At 40.2% G+C, this 17,069-nt stretch overlaps 1 protein-coding gene across 3 annotated transcripts in view; it reads right to left on the reverse strand.

Moving 5' to 3' along the window:
* Positions 1 to 17,069, reverse strand: part of RNF144A (ring finger protein 144A) — a 114,574-nt gene that overhangs the window by 45,361 nt on the left and 52,144 nt on the right. For 2 of the 3 annotated variants that reach the window (XM_066612252.1, XM_066612261.1), the window contains exons 4-8: positions 16,885 to 16,945; positions 14,955 to 15,162; positions 13,681 to 13,828; positions 12,235 to 12,324; positions 4,008 to 8,978 (exon numbers count right to left, since the gene is read on the reverse strand). In XM_066612252.1, the coding sequence (XP_066468349.1) occupies positions 8,847 to 8,978; positions 12,235 to 12,324; positions 13,681 to 13,828; positions 14,955 to 15,162; positions 16,885 to 16,945 (639 nt within the window). In that variant the 3' untranslated portion in view covers positions 4,008 to 8,846. Of the gene's footprint in view, positions 1 to 4,007; positions 8,979 to 12,234; positions 12,325 to 13,680; positions 13,829 to 14,954; positions 15,163 to 16,884; positions 16,946 to 17,069 lie in introns of those variants that run through there. The other variant, XM_066612268.1, reaches the window with a different exon arrangement.

Below are 17,069 nucleotides of genomic sequence, written 5' to 3' on the forward strand. Positions count from 1 at the left end.
AACAAAGATGAAACAGCTGGTAGTGAATTTTGTAGTAGTAGTAGTAGTAGTAGTAGTAGTCGTGGTCGTCGTCATCAGCACTATCAACAAAGATCTATTGGTCACTAGTACCAACAAGAAATTCAGTATAAAAATGTTGTAAGGGTTTTGTTGCAAAGCCGAGTCTTCCTTTAGAAAGATGTCAAATACATTTTTAAACAAACAAAGCAATATTCCCTGTAACATGCTGGCCATAGCCAAAACTACCCTCTTGGAGCATTGATTGTTGTTCTAATTCTCATGTCACAATAGAGAGGCACATCAAACGTGGTACTGGTGGAATAGTTGATGCCCAGATGGTAAGGGGAGCACTTACACTTAGCATCCTCTTGAAGGGAAACCCCATCTTCCTTGAGTAGTTTTTTCTAGAAGTAGCTTTTACCTTCTTTCATTTGGACTTTCCCTTTTCTGTAAGCCCAATTTGCTAATTTTTGTTTCTACCGCATTGTTCCACTTTGACCAGCAGTGCTCTTGGGCTGCCAGCGTAGTGAAGGTTGTAGCTGGCATTTGAAGTTAATTGACCCTGGTCTTTCAGATCAAGGTCAAAATTGTTGGTACTCCTAGTTCAAGCCACCCCACTGCAAAGGCAATGCAGGTGGCAAAGTTACGATTTTATGGGAAAAAAGCTTGCTGGAGTTTTTTTTGAGTTGGACCTGAAAACTAAATCTGGGAGCCATATAACAAACAGGGCAGCACCCAAGGTTTGTATATCTTCAGGAGAGCTGGAATATATTGGGCTCCTTGAATGTAAAATAACTTGCTCAGGACTAATAAGCCTAGCTTGATTTATCTCTAAGGTATTTAAGGCCCAATCTTACACCGTTGCAGCACCAGTGCTGGTTTTGCAAACATGCCATAAGGCATGTCTGTGGCAACTGGAGAGAAGGGGCTGCTGGGGCTGGGCCAGCATCAGTTGGCACTGAGCCACAGCACCACTTGGAGAACCAGCCAGCGCTCCAGCAGAGCTGACTGGTTGTAAGTAGTACTGGGGTGGGGAGTGATCGGAATGAGGTGGTGGGAGGAACCAGGGTGGAAGGGGGTGGGACCAGTGGAACTCTGCTCCACTGCTCTGCTCCTTCCGGCCTGACACAAAATCTCTCACGTCTGTGCCAGCAAAATAGCTGGTGCAGACTTGAGAAGCCCCATTGCGGGGCTTGGGGCTTTCCCGGTGTATTATATGGTGTACGGTCTATTTAACAAAATAAACTAGAACTTGAAACTTGATATAATTCTCGTGTATGTTCTCGATTCTAAAGCCCAATGTATAATTGGACCCTTGGAGTTAGGAATGACCTAAAATACCACGTGGTTGGAAAGGGTACATTTTTAGATGCATTACCTGTGATGAACAATTCTGTAGTTATTTTCTTTAAAAAAAAAAAATCTGGTTTGAAAAAAATTAACTTTTCTGGATGTGTTTCTGCAGCACTTAATTACTGTTCAAAATCTCACTCTTCCAAGTTGATAATGATAACGTTAAGGGGTATAGAATATTATTTTTACAGTCCTGGATAAAGTGTTGAAAATCATGGAAGTTATTTTGAATTATTCAAGTTCCTTTGTTCAGTTTTAATACATTTCTCACCTTGAACAAGGTTCAGTGTAGTATGCCTTTCCTCTGAGCATAATCACGCCCCCCCCAAAGAACTGATGTCTTTTTCAAAAAAGCAGAACTAATGCTTCAAAAAAACCACATACTAATAAGCAACAAAAGACTTAGTATCAGCGGTAATGGCATAAGAAAAAGTATCAACTGCAATGGCATAAACATATTTTGCTATCTCCATGATTGCTATCAAGAACATAGCGCTTGCTCATTATGTTCAGTACACAATGCTCAAAGTGATCACCTTTGTATTAGATACACCAGCACTAAGAATGGACAAGAAATGTATTTATATGGGATACAATTGAGCAAGGAAGTCATTCAGCATCCTCTAATGTTGTGGGCAAAGACTGCACCCTGCTGGTTTTTAACTAAATAAGTGAGAATAGGAGATGCTTAAAAACCAACCTGCTTTGAAGATACTGACAGAATTGCATAAAGTAACATTCCATTATGCTCATAGACATCCAGTTTTTTGAATTTTTTAAAAAAGCAACATTTACTGAAGCATTAAATATACATGATACAGATTTGGCTTTGAAATCTTGAAGCTAGCTGTTCTTGTTTTCTCATTACTGTGAGCAACTCCCCCCCTTGACTGCATGTGTCACTTGCAGTATAATTGCAGGCTTTTTAAAGAGCAACATCACAATTCTTATTGTACCACACAAAGCAACATGCTGAGGGAGACTTGGCTTGGAGGAAGTTCTTCTCCAGTCCAACCGTAACACTGTACCAGAAGTGAGTGAGACAGGGAGGAAATTGTTTTACAGTTCCAGAATGCAGCAAGGCAAGTCAGGGGCAGGTTTATCCCTTCCTTTATATATGCCTTTTGGGTCTATGAAACAGAGCCCAAATGCATTCTATATGCCCATAGTGCAAACAAAAATTTATTAACCCTGTCCATGCTTCATTTGGCCGTAATTGAAAACTGAAAGCTCTCATTCTTCTCAACCATCATATTTCATTCTGCCTGACAATTCTTTTATTCATGTACTGTTTATTTTATTGGATATTGAGGCCGCAATCCTACATACACATACCTTGGAGTGCCATTGGATTCGCATCACATTAACACACTGCCTTTCCTCCAAGTTGCTCAGGGCATTGTACATGGTCCCTCCCCTTCCTTTGACCTCACAACAAGTCTGTGAGGTAGGTGAGGCTGATTGCCACTGGTCCAAGGTCACCCAGGAAGCTTCTTGGCTGAGCAGGGATTTGAATCTGAATCTTCCAGCTCTAAGTCCAACTCCCAAACAACTACACCATCCTGACCCTACTGGGACTCATGTCTAGGAATTCAAAGGATTACGAAGAGTTTGCAGCTCATTAAAAGTTGGCAGTGTCATGCAGCTGCATGGTCTAAGGCCAGTAAAATTAAACCCCTGTTCTAAATTGAGACTCGGGATTAAGCTAAATCTTTTTTGATTATGGGAAGCGGAGAACAAAGGCTGCAAGGGATGCTTCCAAAGGTACCATTGACAAGGCATGGTTCAGTGAAGTAATGCAGGTGTCGTGCAAGCAAATGACACATACCAAGAATGCAAAGGGAAAAAACAACTACTCCCCATAGTGGCTCATTGACCTGACCCAAGGCAACATTCTCTCCAGTGCCAAGCAAGCTGATCAAACTATGAAACCCACATCCACTGAGCCACTTTTTGCATTCACTTTATTTTTTCAAACATAATTGTAGAAAGATATTGCTTGTGTTGGTTATACATATTAGAAGTACTTGCCAGGCTTGGCAATGCAGCTTGAGGCAACCCTCAGAAGTCAAACAAGTTAAATCCATTGTTAATGTCCTTTACTCTCTCCTAAATAAACCAAAGTGGACAGGTATCATCCAGACAGGGATTGTGGCATAGAGGGAGATGGGCTTTCACCTTTTTTCATTATCCCAGACCCACAAATTTACCCACAGATGCTATATGACATGGGAAAGAAGCTTCTACTGGTGGACACCTGCTATTCAATTACAGATAGACTGAAGATAGTAATGAGAAGGGCCTGAGACATTTGAGTCTTGAAGCCTCGTTGCCCAGTTCCATGGGCTTGGGGGGGGGGAGGTTTCCTTAGTGCTCTCGCTGTTAGGAGCCAGTTGGGTAGACTAAGGTCACATATGACAGAGAAAGCTCTAGCTGAAAGTAAACTAGTAGTGACTCACAGTGGCAGGAAGCAAATTTTCACCTTGCAAAGGGAAGGAGAATCTGTCCTGAACACTCATTGCATAGTCCTGAAAAATCACTTTGGGACACCTTCTTCTCCATCCCTGAAAGTTGCGTCAGTTCACAACGGGCCAGTTTGCAAATCAAGAGAAACTGATGGTGGGGAAGGGGAAGGAAACCAAACAGGAGACACATTCATTTAAAATATCTATTGAAATTACAAATAAAACTCTTCCATGTGGTTCAAAGTACAAAACAACATTCAAAGGCATTCAACAGCTCTTTTATACATCACAGTGTTAGTGGCACAAAATGCAGTTACATTTCAAATACAGAAACAGCATTTAATTGTTTTTTTTTTTTTACACACTAGCAAATACATCATTTATACATATGCATGACTCCTCCATGCTTCTCTATACAGGCTAAAAATACATCCATGGTAAGATGAGTAAGGGAGGTTCAGTCTTACAACACATACCTGCACCTAATGTTCCTGGAGCTCCGTTAAAAAAGATTCACACAAAACGAAGAACTACCATGGGGGCTTTAAACTCAAAAGGCTGAGTTTTACTTTAAGAAAGAACACTGGCAAGTAGGCACGATCATCACAGGCCCTTCTTGACACTGGCAATGCTATCCTCATCATTACTGTCCATCTCTAGTAAGCCTGCCATGCAAAGCATCTTTATAAAGTTGAATTGCACAGTGCTTTTATGTGTGGTACATAATGGAGAAGCTTCCTGTTGAGCCCAACAACTCCGTAGGCCTGGCTTTGATACCGACATCATAACTAGAAAGCAGCAGGGGTTCCCTGTTCCACAAATGGGCTGTCTCACATTTCTTTGCCTTTTATCCTGTTTCACCTGAAGAATTTCTAAAATTAAGTTTAGGATGGGGGCACCCACAACTTGCTGCACTTTTTACAGTAACAGATCATTCTCCTCTTACAGTTACCAATGTGCAGGAGCTCCTGTGCACATTGATCACACAAATAATTCAGGATTGTTTCTTGCACTTAAAAAAAGAATTGGCACACATGCACTCATGCAGATTGGTAACCAGTGAAGAAAGGGACTGGATAGCTGACTACACAGTGTACAATTCACTGCAAAGTCCATCAATAACAAAATGGAAGGCTAGCAGATCACTAACACTTTGGTGCTCTGCTAGAAACAATGTAGTTCAGATTCCCAAATCTAAATTCAGATGGGGAGAATTTCACAAGCATCTCAGAAAATTAGCTACTCATTTCTCCCTTCACTAAAAAATGTGCAATTCTTTTCTTCTTCCGTTTTGCGGGGCAAGGGTGTAAGGGCCCAATCCTATCCAATTTCCCAGGGCCAGTGCAGTGATGCCAATGGGGCATGTGCTGTATCTTTTGGTGGGGAGGCAGTCACAAAGGCATCCTCAAGGTATGGGAACATTTGTTCCATTATCTCCGGGTTGCATTATGGCTACACTGGTGCAGGAAAGTTGGATAGGATTGGGCCTTAAGTCACACACAAAATTTCTTTCTGTTCTTCCAAGTTAAAAAAAAAAAAAATGTTTGTGCTAATTCTAGGCCATTCATTGGATCAAAAAAATAAATTGATCCAAATGAATTCCTGCCTATTTTTTTCAGTCAAAGATACACATGATCAGTAATGATAAAACTTTACAGGAAAAATTGTTGTCAGGCATTGGAAAAAAAACAATTTTGTATGGTGAAAGTCGAAAGCAAGTGCATAATTACTTTATATGCTTCTCAGAAAATTCCAACATAATTAGCTGGAATGTATCAACAAGGTAGGATTTGGTTATAGGTAGCAAGTTAAGTCACCAACACAATGACTTGCCCAAGCTCACTTGGTCAAGTTTCAATTTGGCATGTGTTAAATGCAATGGATATTTTTGCAGTTCATTCAGTGAGAGCAGAACCGAGTCCAGAGTTAGTGGAGGAAAAAAACAACAAATCTCCTTGGACTTGAGATATGACATCAGTTTTGCCTAATAGAGTACTGCATTCAAATTAATGCAACCCTCCAAAATTAGAATTGCAGCAAAAACAGTTACTATTTGTTGTAAAAGTGTCCCATTTGAAGTTTCAATTAGTTCTCGTTTTACTACCCACTGACTTCAGGGTAATATGATCAATTATCAGAAAGTACAACAAATCACATAATTGCCAATAAGTTGCTGTTTACTGATTAAAAGGCAAGAAACCAAACTAAAAATACAGAGTAATATATCTGATATAGCTAATATGCAGAAAGTTAAACTTAAGTTCAGAGTGTGATACAGCATTAAGATCTTTTTTCCTAATCCAAGGCTGTAACTTACACACACTTCCTGGGAGTAAGCCCCAACGCAATGGAACTTACTTCTGAATAGACATGCATAGGATTGGGCTGTAAGTGTATCACTCAAAATATATTAAGTATCTGATGTGCATATGGTACAATAGTCAGCTTTGAAAGTCAGGACTACAATCTGGTGGCTAAAAAAGCCTTCCAATAATTGTTGATGTGGGGTATGAATTTAGACATTCGTTACAGGGTGGTATCATATTGATGGAACACTTCTATGTACACACAAATTGCAGTGGGCAAGCTGATGCAACCACAGGGAAGCACACAAATGAGCACATACATTAGCAGGTCCCTCTACTTTTGACTGATGCTCCCTGACTCCCCCATTCTTCAGATTAAAAAAAACAAGGAAGAGGAGGGTTGGGCAAAGTGAGTTTGCTAATACTTGTGCCTGTAACAGAACAGCCAGAATCATAACAGATGATATACCAGACTATGAGGCAGCCCATCCATCTGTATCTACTAGGAGCAGATATACGTGCCCCTGATTGTGACCACAGACTCGCTGGGTAAATCTGATGCTTAAGGTGTATTTACACCACAACTGTTATACCACTGACTAGGTGTATTAGCATATAATCAAAAGCCCAGGCATGGACAAAACAGGCTCATTTTCTTCCTGTAATATGGACAATGGATCAAGTCTCTGACATGTCGATAAAATGTAGAAGAATCAGTGGCATTGGATGCATGTACAACCCCTATCCCAAATGCTCAGTATGTATGCTTTAAAATAGTTCTGATCTGACTGGAATTGTACATATGCCTAAGATTTTTCTCTTAGGCTTTGGATTTATGTTACAGCTTTGTCTGATGCTTCCCCCCTCCCCTAATACCTGTACCTGTTTACAGATCTACCCCATGATAATGCAAACCCAAGCATCAGAGATCAGTAAGACATTGCTGCCCACAATCCACTCTCTGGAGAATTGTAGCACTTCAGATTACATAACTGAGAAACTCAAAATGGGGAAAAAGGGGTATTTCAGGAGAAAAACTTTTGTTGTCAGTTTTATACAGCTTAATTATTTTTACAACTGATTAAAAGGCTTTTAACATCTAACAGATTTTACATATTAAAATTGTAGGTGTTTTTATTAGCTGAAGCAAACAAAAAACAATTCCACCAAGGTTAGAAATCTTCCTACATTATAGGATATCATTGCTGACAGCTGTAGAAATAAATTCACTTCTTTTCCCTCTTACAGGAATACGCTTCATTTTATTGGGATGAATGTTCACTGAAAACCTCCTTCTCCCTTCCAAGCCAGTCTTTGATGCTGGTCTTTGGTTGGTGCCAGCCACTGAGCAAAAGACCTGCTTGCATCTAGCCCTCCTCCCAGCCCACCCCAGGGCTCTGGCTCTAAGTTGTTCTTGCCAAGAGACTCACAAGAGACTGTGCAGAGTAGTAGTTAGAATATTGGACTACACCTAGAAAGAACCAAATTCAAATCCCTACTCAGCAATGAAGACCAACTTGAGCCAATCAACTGCCCTTGACTTATCCTTGCAAGAATCTTATCAGGCTAAGGGGAGGAAGAATCATGTAACCCACCCTGGGCTCCTTTGAAGGAGGTTAGATTGAAAATGCTTAAAAGTAATGGACAAAACTGCTGGAAAAGCATATGTGAGATTGTCCATTTTGTGTAGTGGCAATTGTGTACACCAGGAGCCAGCCTGGAAGGGTGGAGGAAGAAAAAGGGCTCTACTGTCTGTCTCCTCCTGAACAAAGAGCTGCACCCAGGAGGGAAAGGAAAGTGTCTTTCATTGTCACAAATTAGCACCTGCTGTCAAAGCAGATGTGTCATGCCTTGAACCTCCACAATATCCAGGAGAACATCTGTTTCTACATTTGGTTTCAAAATAATTATCTCAATACATACATATAAAGATACCCGGATTAGAGGTAGCCCTATTTATGAGGCAAATATCTAAAAAGAGAGACAGACTTTCTAAGAGCAATTTACACCAAAATTTTAAAGAAGAGTTTTGATTAGGTAGCAGGCCTGTGTCATATTTCAACCTCAGGACTTTTGAAAAAAGTTTCAGTTAAAAAAATGACCATCCACACAAACACCTGACAAATTTTCCCAAAACGTTGATAGGCAGAAATTGTCTTTGAAAAATCAAAGGCATAGTATGTCCTTAACAGGATGCACCCAACCTCCTGATTGCCATGATCATTTTGTATGTGTCATGGGGAAGAAATATTCAGATATGTTTCCCAATGTCAGTGAAGAGACTTAGTTTCCATGAACAGATATTTCAAGTCACATTAACATGGATGGATTTAAAATATGTGATTCTTATAACACACTTGTTTGGCAGTAAGACACTTCCATTTAATGTACACAGATATGTTAAAAGTTTTGTTTTGATGAGACAACTACTCCTTTCCAACCACATCTACCAACATAGCCTCCAGGCAAACAAGAAATGACTCGTGCTATCTACACATTCTGATATTAAGCGTGGTTTCCACCAGCCCCTAAGCACACCAGATGCTTTGTTCTCCATAACCCTGCTTGTGGGAAGGACTCTGCAGAAATAGTAGTTTCTCGAACCATGGCACTCAGGTCTTGCTTTAAGTCAGGATTGGGGCGAGTAAGGCTAAAACAATGTTAAGTGCAAAAATGGGTAGGAAAATGTACTGCGATGAACCAGTCCTATCTTCGGTCTGTCTTAAGTAGGTAGAGGGTCATCATCTCCTTTATTACACTTGCACTTGCAGCAGAGAACAAATGGGGTAGCAAGTAAAAGAAAGGGAGAAGCCACTAACAATAACAGGCCAAATCCAGCAAAGATCCCCACGACCTGGAAAAAGAGCACAAAACAAAACAATGCAATAGAAAAGGATGCATGTCAGCAACCATCTCTAACTGTGCTAAGGAGGACTGGATGAGAGTTCTTGGATCTCTATCAACCTTTCTGTTAACTCTGTCAATGTCACAGAATTGCCTTTTCTTAAAGCAACACAAGAATTAGAACAGGGCTGGCTTTTCTACCTAGTGCACAGGCTGAGGTGGAGGGGGGGATTTTTTAAAAATCAGACAATGGTATAATTTTGTTGCAATCTGCCTCTGCCATGTGGGTCAATCAATCAATAAAAAAATCAATTATTTTTGAATAATAATAATAATAACAATAATAATAACAACAACAACAACAACAACAACAACAACAAAGAAAGAAAGTCCCTGACCTCAGCCTCAAAATTAGACACTGGATAAAAAGTGCTCCAGGAGTACCAGGCAAAGGCTCACCAGGCATGTCAGATGGCACACAACAATCACAAGTGGGTTGCACTCTCTAGTGCAGGGGTGCTCAATAGGTGGATTGCGATCTATCGGTAGATTGCGAGGCAAAATGAGTAGATCGCGGAGCCCTGTCTCTCCAAACTGTTAATATGTCAGTTTCGTCTAGTGACTAGACGAAACTGACATATTTAGTGGACACTAAACTGACACTGAAACTGACACTTTAGCTGCTCTTCAGGCATGCAGGAACAAAACTGACGAAACTGACTAGACTCCAGCAGGGGCTCCATACATTAAAGGGGGTGTCTGTCAGACACTTCCTTCCCCCCTGGTAGATCTCCGGGCCTTGCTGGGTTTCAAAGTAGCTCTCGAGCCAAAAAAAGTGTGAGCACCCCTGCTCTAGTGAATGGGGGAAGTATTTTATCTGCTATGATTATTTTGCCCATCATTCACTCTTTCTAGGCAGGTGGAAGCAGGGATGATGCTGGCCGGGGGAGCACTGGCTGAAGGCCTATCCTCATAAGAGACCCACTAAGCCAGACTAGACCCTGACTCCTCAGTACCATTGGCAATGTTACCACCCAATGGGGTCCAGTGCAGAGCTTTGTCCCAGCACTCCAGCAACCTGGCACTGGGTGCAAGACCACCACTCTAAGGCTTGTTTTCAAGGCTTGTTGAATTGAAGAAATTCTTATAGGTCCTTAAAGGCCACTGTGAATCCTGCTCTGTTAAAGCTCACGGTCTATAGTTGAATAGTGAAGGTACGGATGAAACAGAGTTCTGCCACCTGCCACACAGAAAAATAGTACATGGTCCCAATCCTCATTTCACCACTGTGGGGAATCTGGGGCTCCCCCAACAGCCCTTACAAGCCTGTCCAAGTAGCAGCCTGCTGACATCTGTAGGAAAAGTACTGGCACAGCAGTACCAATGCTTGCAGTTGATCCAGCTCTGAAACTAGGAAGGATGGCTTGAGTTGCCATAGGACTTTGCTGCCTTATCTTGTGAGCTACTGCAAGAACTCACTTTCAGAGAATCCAGGGAATACAGTACTTCTGATTCATATTACTAACACATGCCTTAGACTCACAGGATCAAGTTATTTGTTCTACAACACACTTTTTTTCTAATCAATCTTATCTTTAAAATACTACTTGGTCATATCACTACATTCACTGTAGACCAATACCCTTCCAATGTTACTGTTTCAAATAAAAATATATATATTTATCACAAAAAGAAACTCAGAAAGTCATTCCTTCTACTCCAACTGTTCCCAGCATGTAAACCACTGTTTCTAGCATGGCCAGGTGCTTAGAGAGCAAGGTAGGTCCTGCCCTGGAGAACTTACAATCTAAATTTCAACAGAGTGGAGACAGAGGGAGGGAAGAGAGGATAGAGGCAACGATAATCACAAGTAGAGGTACAAATACAATTACATGTGTTCTTAGGCTCAGTTGAAGAGATAGGGACTTGAGCAAAGCTTCATGAAAGACAGAAGTATGAGGCTTTAAACTCAAAAATTTAGTTTGAGAATTGCCATAAGGCACTTGGACAGAAAGTACAGAAAAAATATGATTCATTGTCTTCTCCCAGTTCCACTGATGTAACAGAATAGTTCGCCTAGGGGGCACCACAGAAGATGGAGAGAGGTTTCTAAGAGGCTGCCCTTAGTGTCTGGCACAGAAATGTTCAAATAAGGATTTTAAAGAAGAGGAAGCAGGACTCAATACTAGCTATTTTATAATCATAATTGCATCATGTACATGTCTGCAGCTGGGGCATATTTTTTTTTGCTTCTGATTCTATTATTTAATTTTCTTTTCAGTGTAACTGAAAAGCACATGTGTACCAGTAGGTGGCACTGTTGAACAACATTAATTTTGAAGTCAATGATATATAATACAGTATTATGTAATGGACTAGTACTTCTTTATTCCAAATCAAATTATTATTCCACAATTTCTTAAATCTTTTCTATTTCTGGAATGATGAATTTCTGATTGGATTTAGTCTGTGCTTCTATCACTCATCATTTGGTCTCATCATGAGACATAATTCCAGCTCTAGCAACAAAGCCCTCCACTACAATACTACGCTTTTAAAAAAAATTGTCATTAAAACTCAGTTTATTTGAAACCTTGTTTTTCTAGTGTTTTTGGTGTTGAAGCAAAATGCTGTCAATTCCCACAGTCAGTGGCCTCTTCAATTTAATAAAGTTCTGACAGATTTGGGGACAAAAGCCTATATATCCTGTTGCCAACATTTTTTTTTTCTGCCAAGCAAAATAAAAAACGATAGAGAACAGCTATAACTGAAACTCAGTTTTCAGCGCTTTTTATCTCTTGACAAGTCAGGTGACAATACTTAATTCCATGTGATACAGTATACACTATCTACAACTCATCTCAAATAGAAGCTAAAGTAACTATTATTCTGGTCCCCTAGACCAGCTTTCATCATTGCTACTTATAAGCAATCAAAATAATACTTTTTCATATTTTTTAATGGCTTCCTGTTTCTTTGTGCCACTTCTGTAATCCAGTCCTCATACAGTGTACTTCTGCAGGAAGCCACTAATAAGGAAAATAGCACAGATGCAGACCAAGCCACTGAAGTTAAAGAGTTAAAGAGAACAGGTTCATGTCCCCACTCTGCCATGAAGCTGGGTGGCTTTGGGCCAGTCTCTCAGCTTAACCATATCGCTACCAGGTGAATAATGCAAGAGAAAGAACCCTGTACATCACCGTGAACTCCCTGGAAGAAGGGTGGGATTAAGATGTAATAATATCACTAAGCAACTTGGCACTAACCTGCGTTCTGTGCCAAATGACTGATGCCCTGGAGTGACCTAGCTTGTTTCGGCAAGGTCCTTTGTCATAATGTATAAGGAGGAAGTCATCCTATAAAACATTAACAAAAGAAGGAAAAAATCTTCATGATAGTGGAACTTGTCAGTCATTCAGCATATCACAGCACACTAGTCACTTGCGGGACACATGCTGCCCAATTTTCATACAGTATGTAATCTCAGAAGTCAAGTTTTCTGTGTTCAATGGGGCTTACTCCTGATGTACAGGATTGCAGTCCCAACACAGTGCCACAGAAGAAATGGGTGGCTTTTTCCTTTACTAGTCACACAGCATAGCTGCATTAAGATCTACCCCATCTCACAATGCCATCATGACAACAACATAAGACATGACTTTCCCCACTCTACAAGACAACACAGTATTACCAAGTTGGCCCCTGAGAAGCTGAAACTAATGGGGATGGCGTTAGTAAGACATAAATTCTTATTATTAACAGTATTTATATGTTCTCCTCTGTCACAGATCATTTATTCAATATTCAGCACAACAGCTTCCTCATTGAAATTAATAATGGATACTGAGAAAAGGAAATCAAAGTACATAGGCTGATTTTGGTTCACATGTTGAAAAGCCAGAATATACCGTCATCCTTTCCATAATGTTACTGTTACTGACTGGCCCATAATGCACTGTCATTCTAAACAAGAGAAGTGCATTCTGGGCCAATCAGCATCAGTTTCTTGTCTATTAGATCAACTATCTCTCCAATACTGCTGTTTCGTGCAGAGTTTGACTTTCAGGGAATGCATCCCCTGCACTATTCAAGCTTTCACTGTACATTACATTGCACAGGTGCTCTTTCCAGCATAAAAATTCATCTTCCCAGAGACAAAGAGATATGGGCATAACAAAGCTTAAAAAAAATATTCTGAACCAATGGGATTAACAAATTACAGACCAGTTGTGTTGAAACTTTTTGTAATACCAACAGTTATAATCTTCTAATCTATACAATAAATATTTGGATAGATGACTGGCTAGTCTGAGATTATTTCATGGTTTTAAACGCACATAAATGTGGTCCTTTAGAGCGCTTTCATATTTCAAGAGAGAAGTATGTTTTCAAGATCAATTCTCTGGCAAGAGGGGTGATACATAAACAAGTGTAAATGTTTACAATAGCGCTACTTTCTTGACACCATTACATTACTGTGCTACAGCAAATAATGTGTGTACCCATTAATTGCACTTACATTTGCCAAGGAAATCAGGTGACTTCCACCTGTTAACTTTTGATCACTTATCCTGCTAATCGTTCAGCATTCTATCAACATACATTGAGATGTGCCATCTAGCTAGCAAGGACATTTGCCACCGATGACAGGGATCAACTTCAACAAATTATAGGCTCCTAGTTTTAAACCTTACTATGTAAAATATACTTACATCAAGTGATTCCAAACAATACCAGCAGAAGGCATGTTTACAGTTTTTACACATCATTTGGGCACAGCCTTCATCCCGTTCAATATAAACTTTGCATTTGGGGCAGCGTTTGATTGGAGCATCGTCTTCTTCCATTTTAAAAACAGAGCTGGAGAGGAGAAGAGAAATACCAATTTACAAAAAGTTGCAATTTGGGGGGCTATTTTTGTCACTTTCAAACTGAAGCCCTGTCTAGGTCTCCATGGATTTGTGACATAATCATAAATTCAACAGTGTGTAAACATGTGTTTTCAATTCATTTCCCAATGAGGTATGCCATCCTTCACCTTTGCTATTCAGCCTAAATAGCTGATACAAAGTCAAACAATTAAAGGTCAGGTGAAATAGCACTAAACCTGTTGCCATTCCGACGTCCATAGTGTATGTATCTAGGAGTGTAAACACCTAAGTAGTACATATAGTTATGGATTCCTTCCAGTGTTCCTTTTGATGCATGAGCTGCTTCCATGTGACTCTTCTCTATAAAACATTCAGTAATGTTAGGAATTCATATTGCCAGATCTTATTATCTGCAGAGATAACAACCCTCTGTGAATACCAAACCTGTGAATACCGAGAATTGAGGGTGGGGGGGGGCACAGAACCTCTGAATGGAAGGTGCAGAGAGGCCTTGAGATACTGGAAGTGCCTCCTAGAGGGCTCTAAGAGAACTGAGAATGAGGAAGCTTCTTCCTGTTGTGTCTGGCAGTCCTCTGTGGTCCTCCAGCTATGGATTTGGTTTGACCTCTGTGGGTCAAATCTATGGGTTCCAAACCCACAGATAAGGAAGACTGTACTTGAATTGGAAAAGTTCACATTGTGGCACCACAGTAAGCCATTATTACTGGAAATGAGTGGCATTAGCACAGACAAAGCCAAAGCCTGGACTCCTCTCATGAGCTCATGGACCTCTAGTTTTACCAAGGAATATAGGAACAAGTCACAATGCTAATGGTTCTCTTGACATGAGAACGCCTGATTTGTTTCATAGTCTTGAAAAAATCCAAGCATATACCTAGTTTCAGAAGTCGGAAAATCTATCTGCACTGCTTTGATTTAATCTACTTTATCTACAATCAGAGGAGGCAAAAAAAATGTTTCAAATACATTAATTAGTGAGACATGTGAGATAGTGATCAACAACAAAAGCCAACCTTTTTCATGCTGAGCGAAGGAGCTGCTATCCACATGTTAAGAATTATGTGAACATCACTTGGTAATTCATAGTTCTGTACCTTGTCTCCCCAGGAAGGAAGCTGACTGGCATATTCTCTTGACAACCTTGCCCAGGATGCCAGTTGGATTTACATGCAGAACAGAATTCTATATCACAAGCATTGCATTGTACCAGCTGGGGATTCTGAGGTCCTGATTCCTGAAGCTGGCAAACTGCTTGGCAGGAAGAAGATGGGCACCAAGTTCGGCAGGGATCCAGAAGCACTTCTGTACGGAAACCAGATCAATGACCAGAGTGAAGATGCACAATTGATCATGAGTTATGGAATACACAAAGGAACACTCACTTTTCGCAAACTCCCCACTCCTTTTCTCCTCGGACTTGTGAGACACACTGCAGTGCAGGAAGCTTACAGGGGGTGAGGAGAAATAATTCCCTATTCCCCTCCAAAGCCTCCCTATTCACTCACCCACTCCCACAGTACACTCCATTTTGGTGCAGCTGCACCAGCAGACAAGGAGGAAGGATAGGATTGGGCTCTCAGAATACAATTCAGAGATTCAGTGGGAGTAAATCCCATGAACACAATGGGACTCATTTCTGAGTAGACAAGCATAGGATTGCCCTGGAATTAATTCTTTCTCTGCAATAACACATTTATGAATTCTGATAATGCAACACAGAAGGCAGAGAAAAGCCATTTTATCTAAAAATGTACACTGACAACAATGCAGCTCATTTATTACAATTGGAACATTCCAGTACATTTCTTAGCATTACCTACAGTTTGGGATAGATGTAGTAATCACTATCTAATAAGAACCAAAAGGTCACATCTGAATGTTTAGTCTCAGTTTTGCAAGTACCTTATTTTAATTTGCTAGTTTTACTAATTTTGTGCTACTGAATGTTTTCTTTAGGAAATGAGAAAACTATCCTGAATATTCACAAAACATTAGGTTCCAGTCCAGAAAAAAAGGTTAATCACAATTAAGCAATTGAAAATGGTATTTGAAAATGTTAATTAGTTGGTAATAACTGAAAGCTTAATCCTATCCAATGTTCCATTGCCAATGCAGATGCCATGTAGCCCTGAGATGGGAACACATGCTTCCTTAGCTTGAGGAGGCCTCTGTAATAGCCCCCCCTCCCCACACACACACACTGCAGGTTGCAATACACACCTTACTGACACAGCTGCATCAGTGTTGGAAAGTTGAATAGGATTGCGCCCTAACTCCCATTGCTCCCAGTGGGATGGGAATGAAAATATGTACATGTTTACTTGAATCAAGTCCTACCATGTTAAATGGGGCTACTCCTTCTTAAGTGAGTTGAGGGTTGTAGCTTTAATCTTGATTCATCTTTCACTGGATTGGGACCATAAATCACACATTTTCTGAGCTTGTGGAAAATCTACCAGCCTCAGAGCTTCCTGGATATAAAACACCTTTCTAATTCACATTTACATCTATTCCTAGAAATAAGCTAATGCAAATGTTTATAATTTGGAATAGCTATTCGGGATTTTGTTTAAACAGGTTATGGCTAAAGTCCAACAGAAAGCTTAGAGTACTAAGACACAATAAATTGGTTGAAATATTTTTCAACTTTGTGCTAGATATTTTGCCTGTGTTTGTGAGAGCATAAATGAACAAGAGGGAAGCAATATCCTTCCTCTCTTTGTGCCCATAATGGGATTCTGTGATTTTTGTAATCAAAAACCCCTAAAAATATTACAGCGACAAACCTTTGTACAGGCATGTGACAACATTACGTAACCCTCCCCAGCAAAGTGAAGAAAACTTTTTTTAGTGTATGCACACACACAAGCTGCATTCCTAGTAATAAACATATGGGGCTATATTCTATCTATACTCTGTTAAATCAGAAACTGAAAAGATACAAAACAAAATAATAACATTACTGTCATTAGGTTTGTGGTCAGCTCATGGCTTTGGAGAAACAACCACTACTGCAGGATTTACCTCTTTCAAACTGTAGCTTCTTATACCTCTGCATAATTTCTGATGCAACCATACACTCAATCTGTTGTAAAGGAAGAAACAGACAAGAGGAAAATTAACAACGGTCATAACCAAAGGTGTTTAGGAGAAAGACAATGGGTTTTGGTGCAACAGTTATAGAAGACAACACAAAATCCCAGCAGTAT

This window comes from Tiliqua scincoides, chromosome 1 (assembly GCF_035046505.1).
Source record: "Tiliqua scincoides isolate rTilSci1 chromosome 1, rTilSci1.hap2, whole genome shotgun sequence".
NCBI lineage: Eukaryota > Metazoa > Chordata > Lepidosauria > Squamata > Scincidae > Tiliqua > Tiliqua scincoides.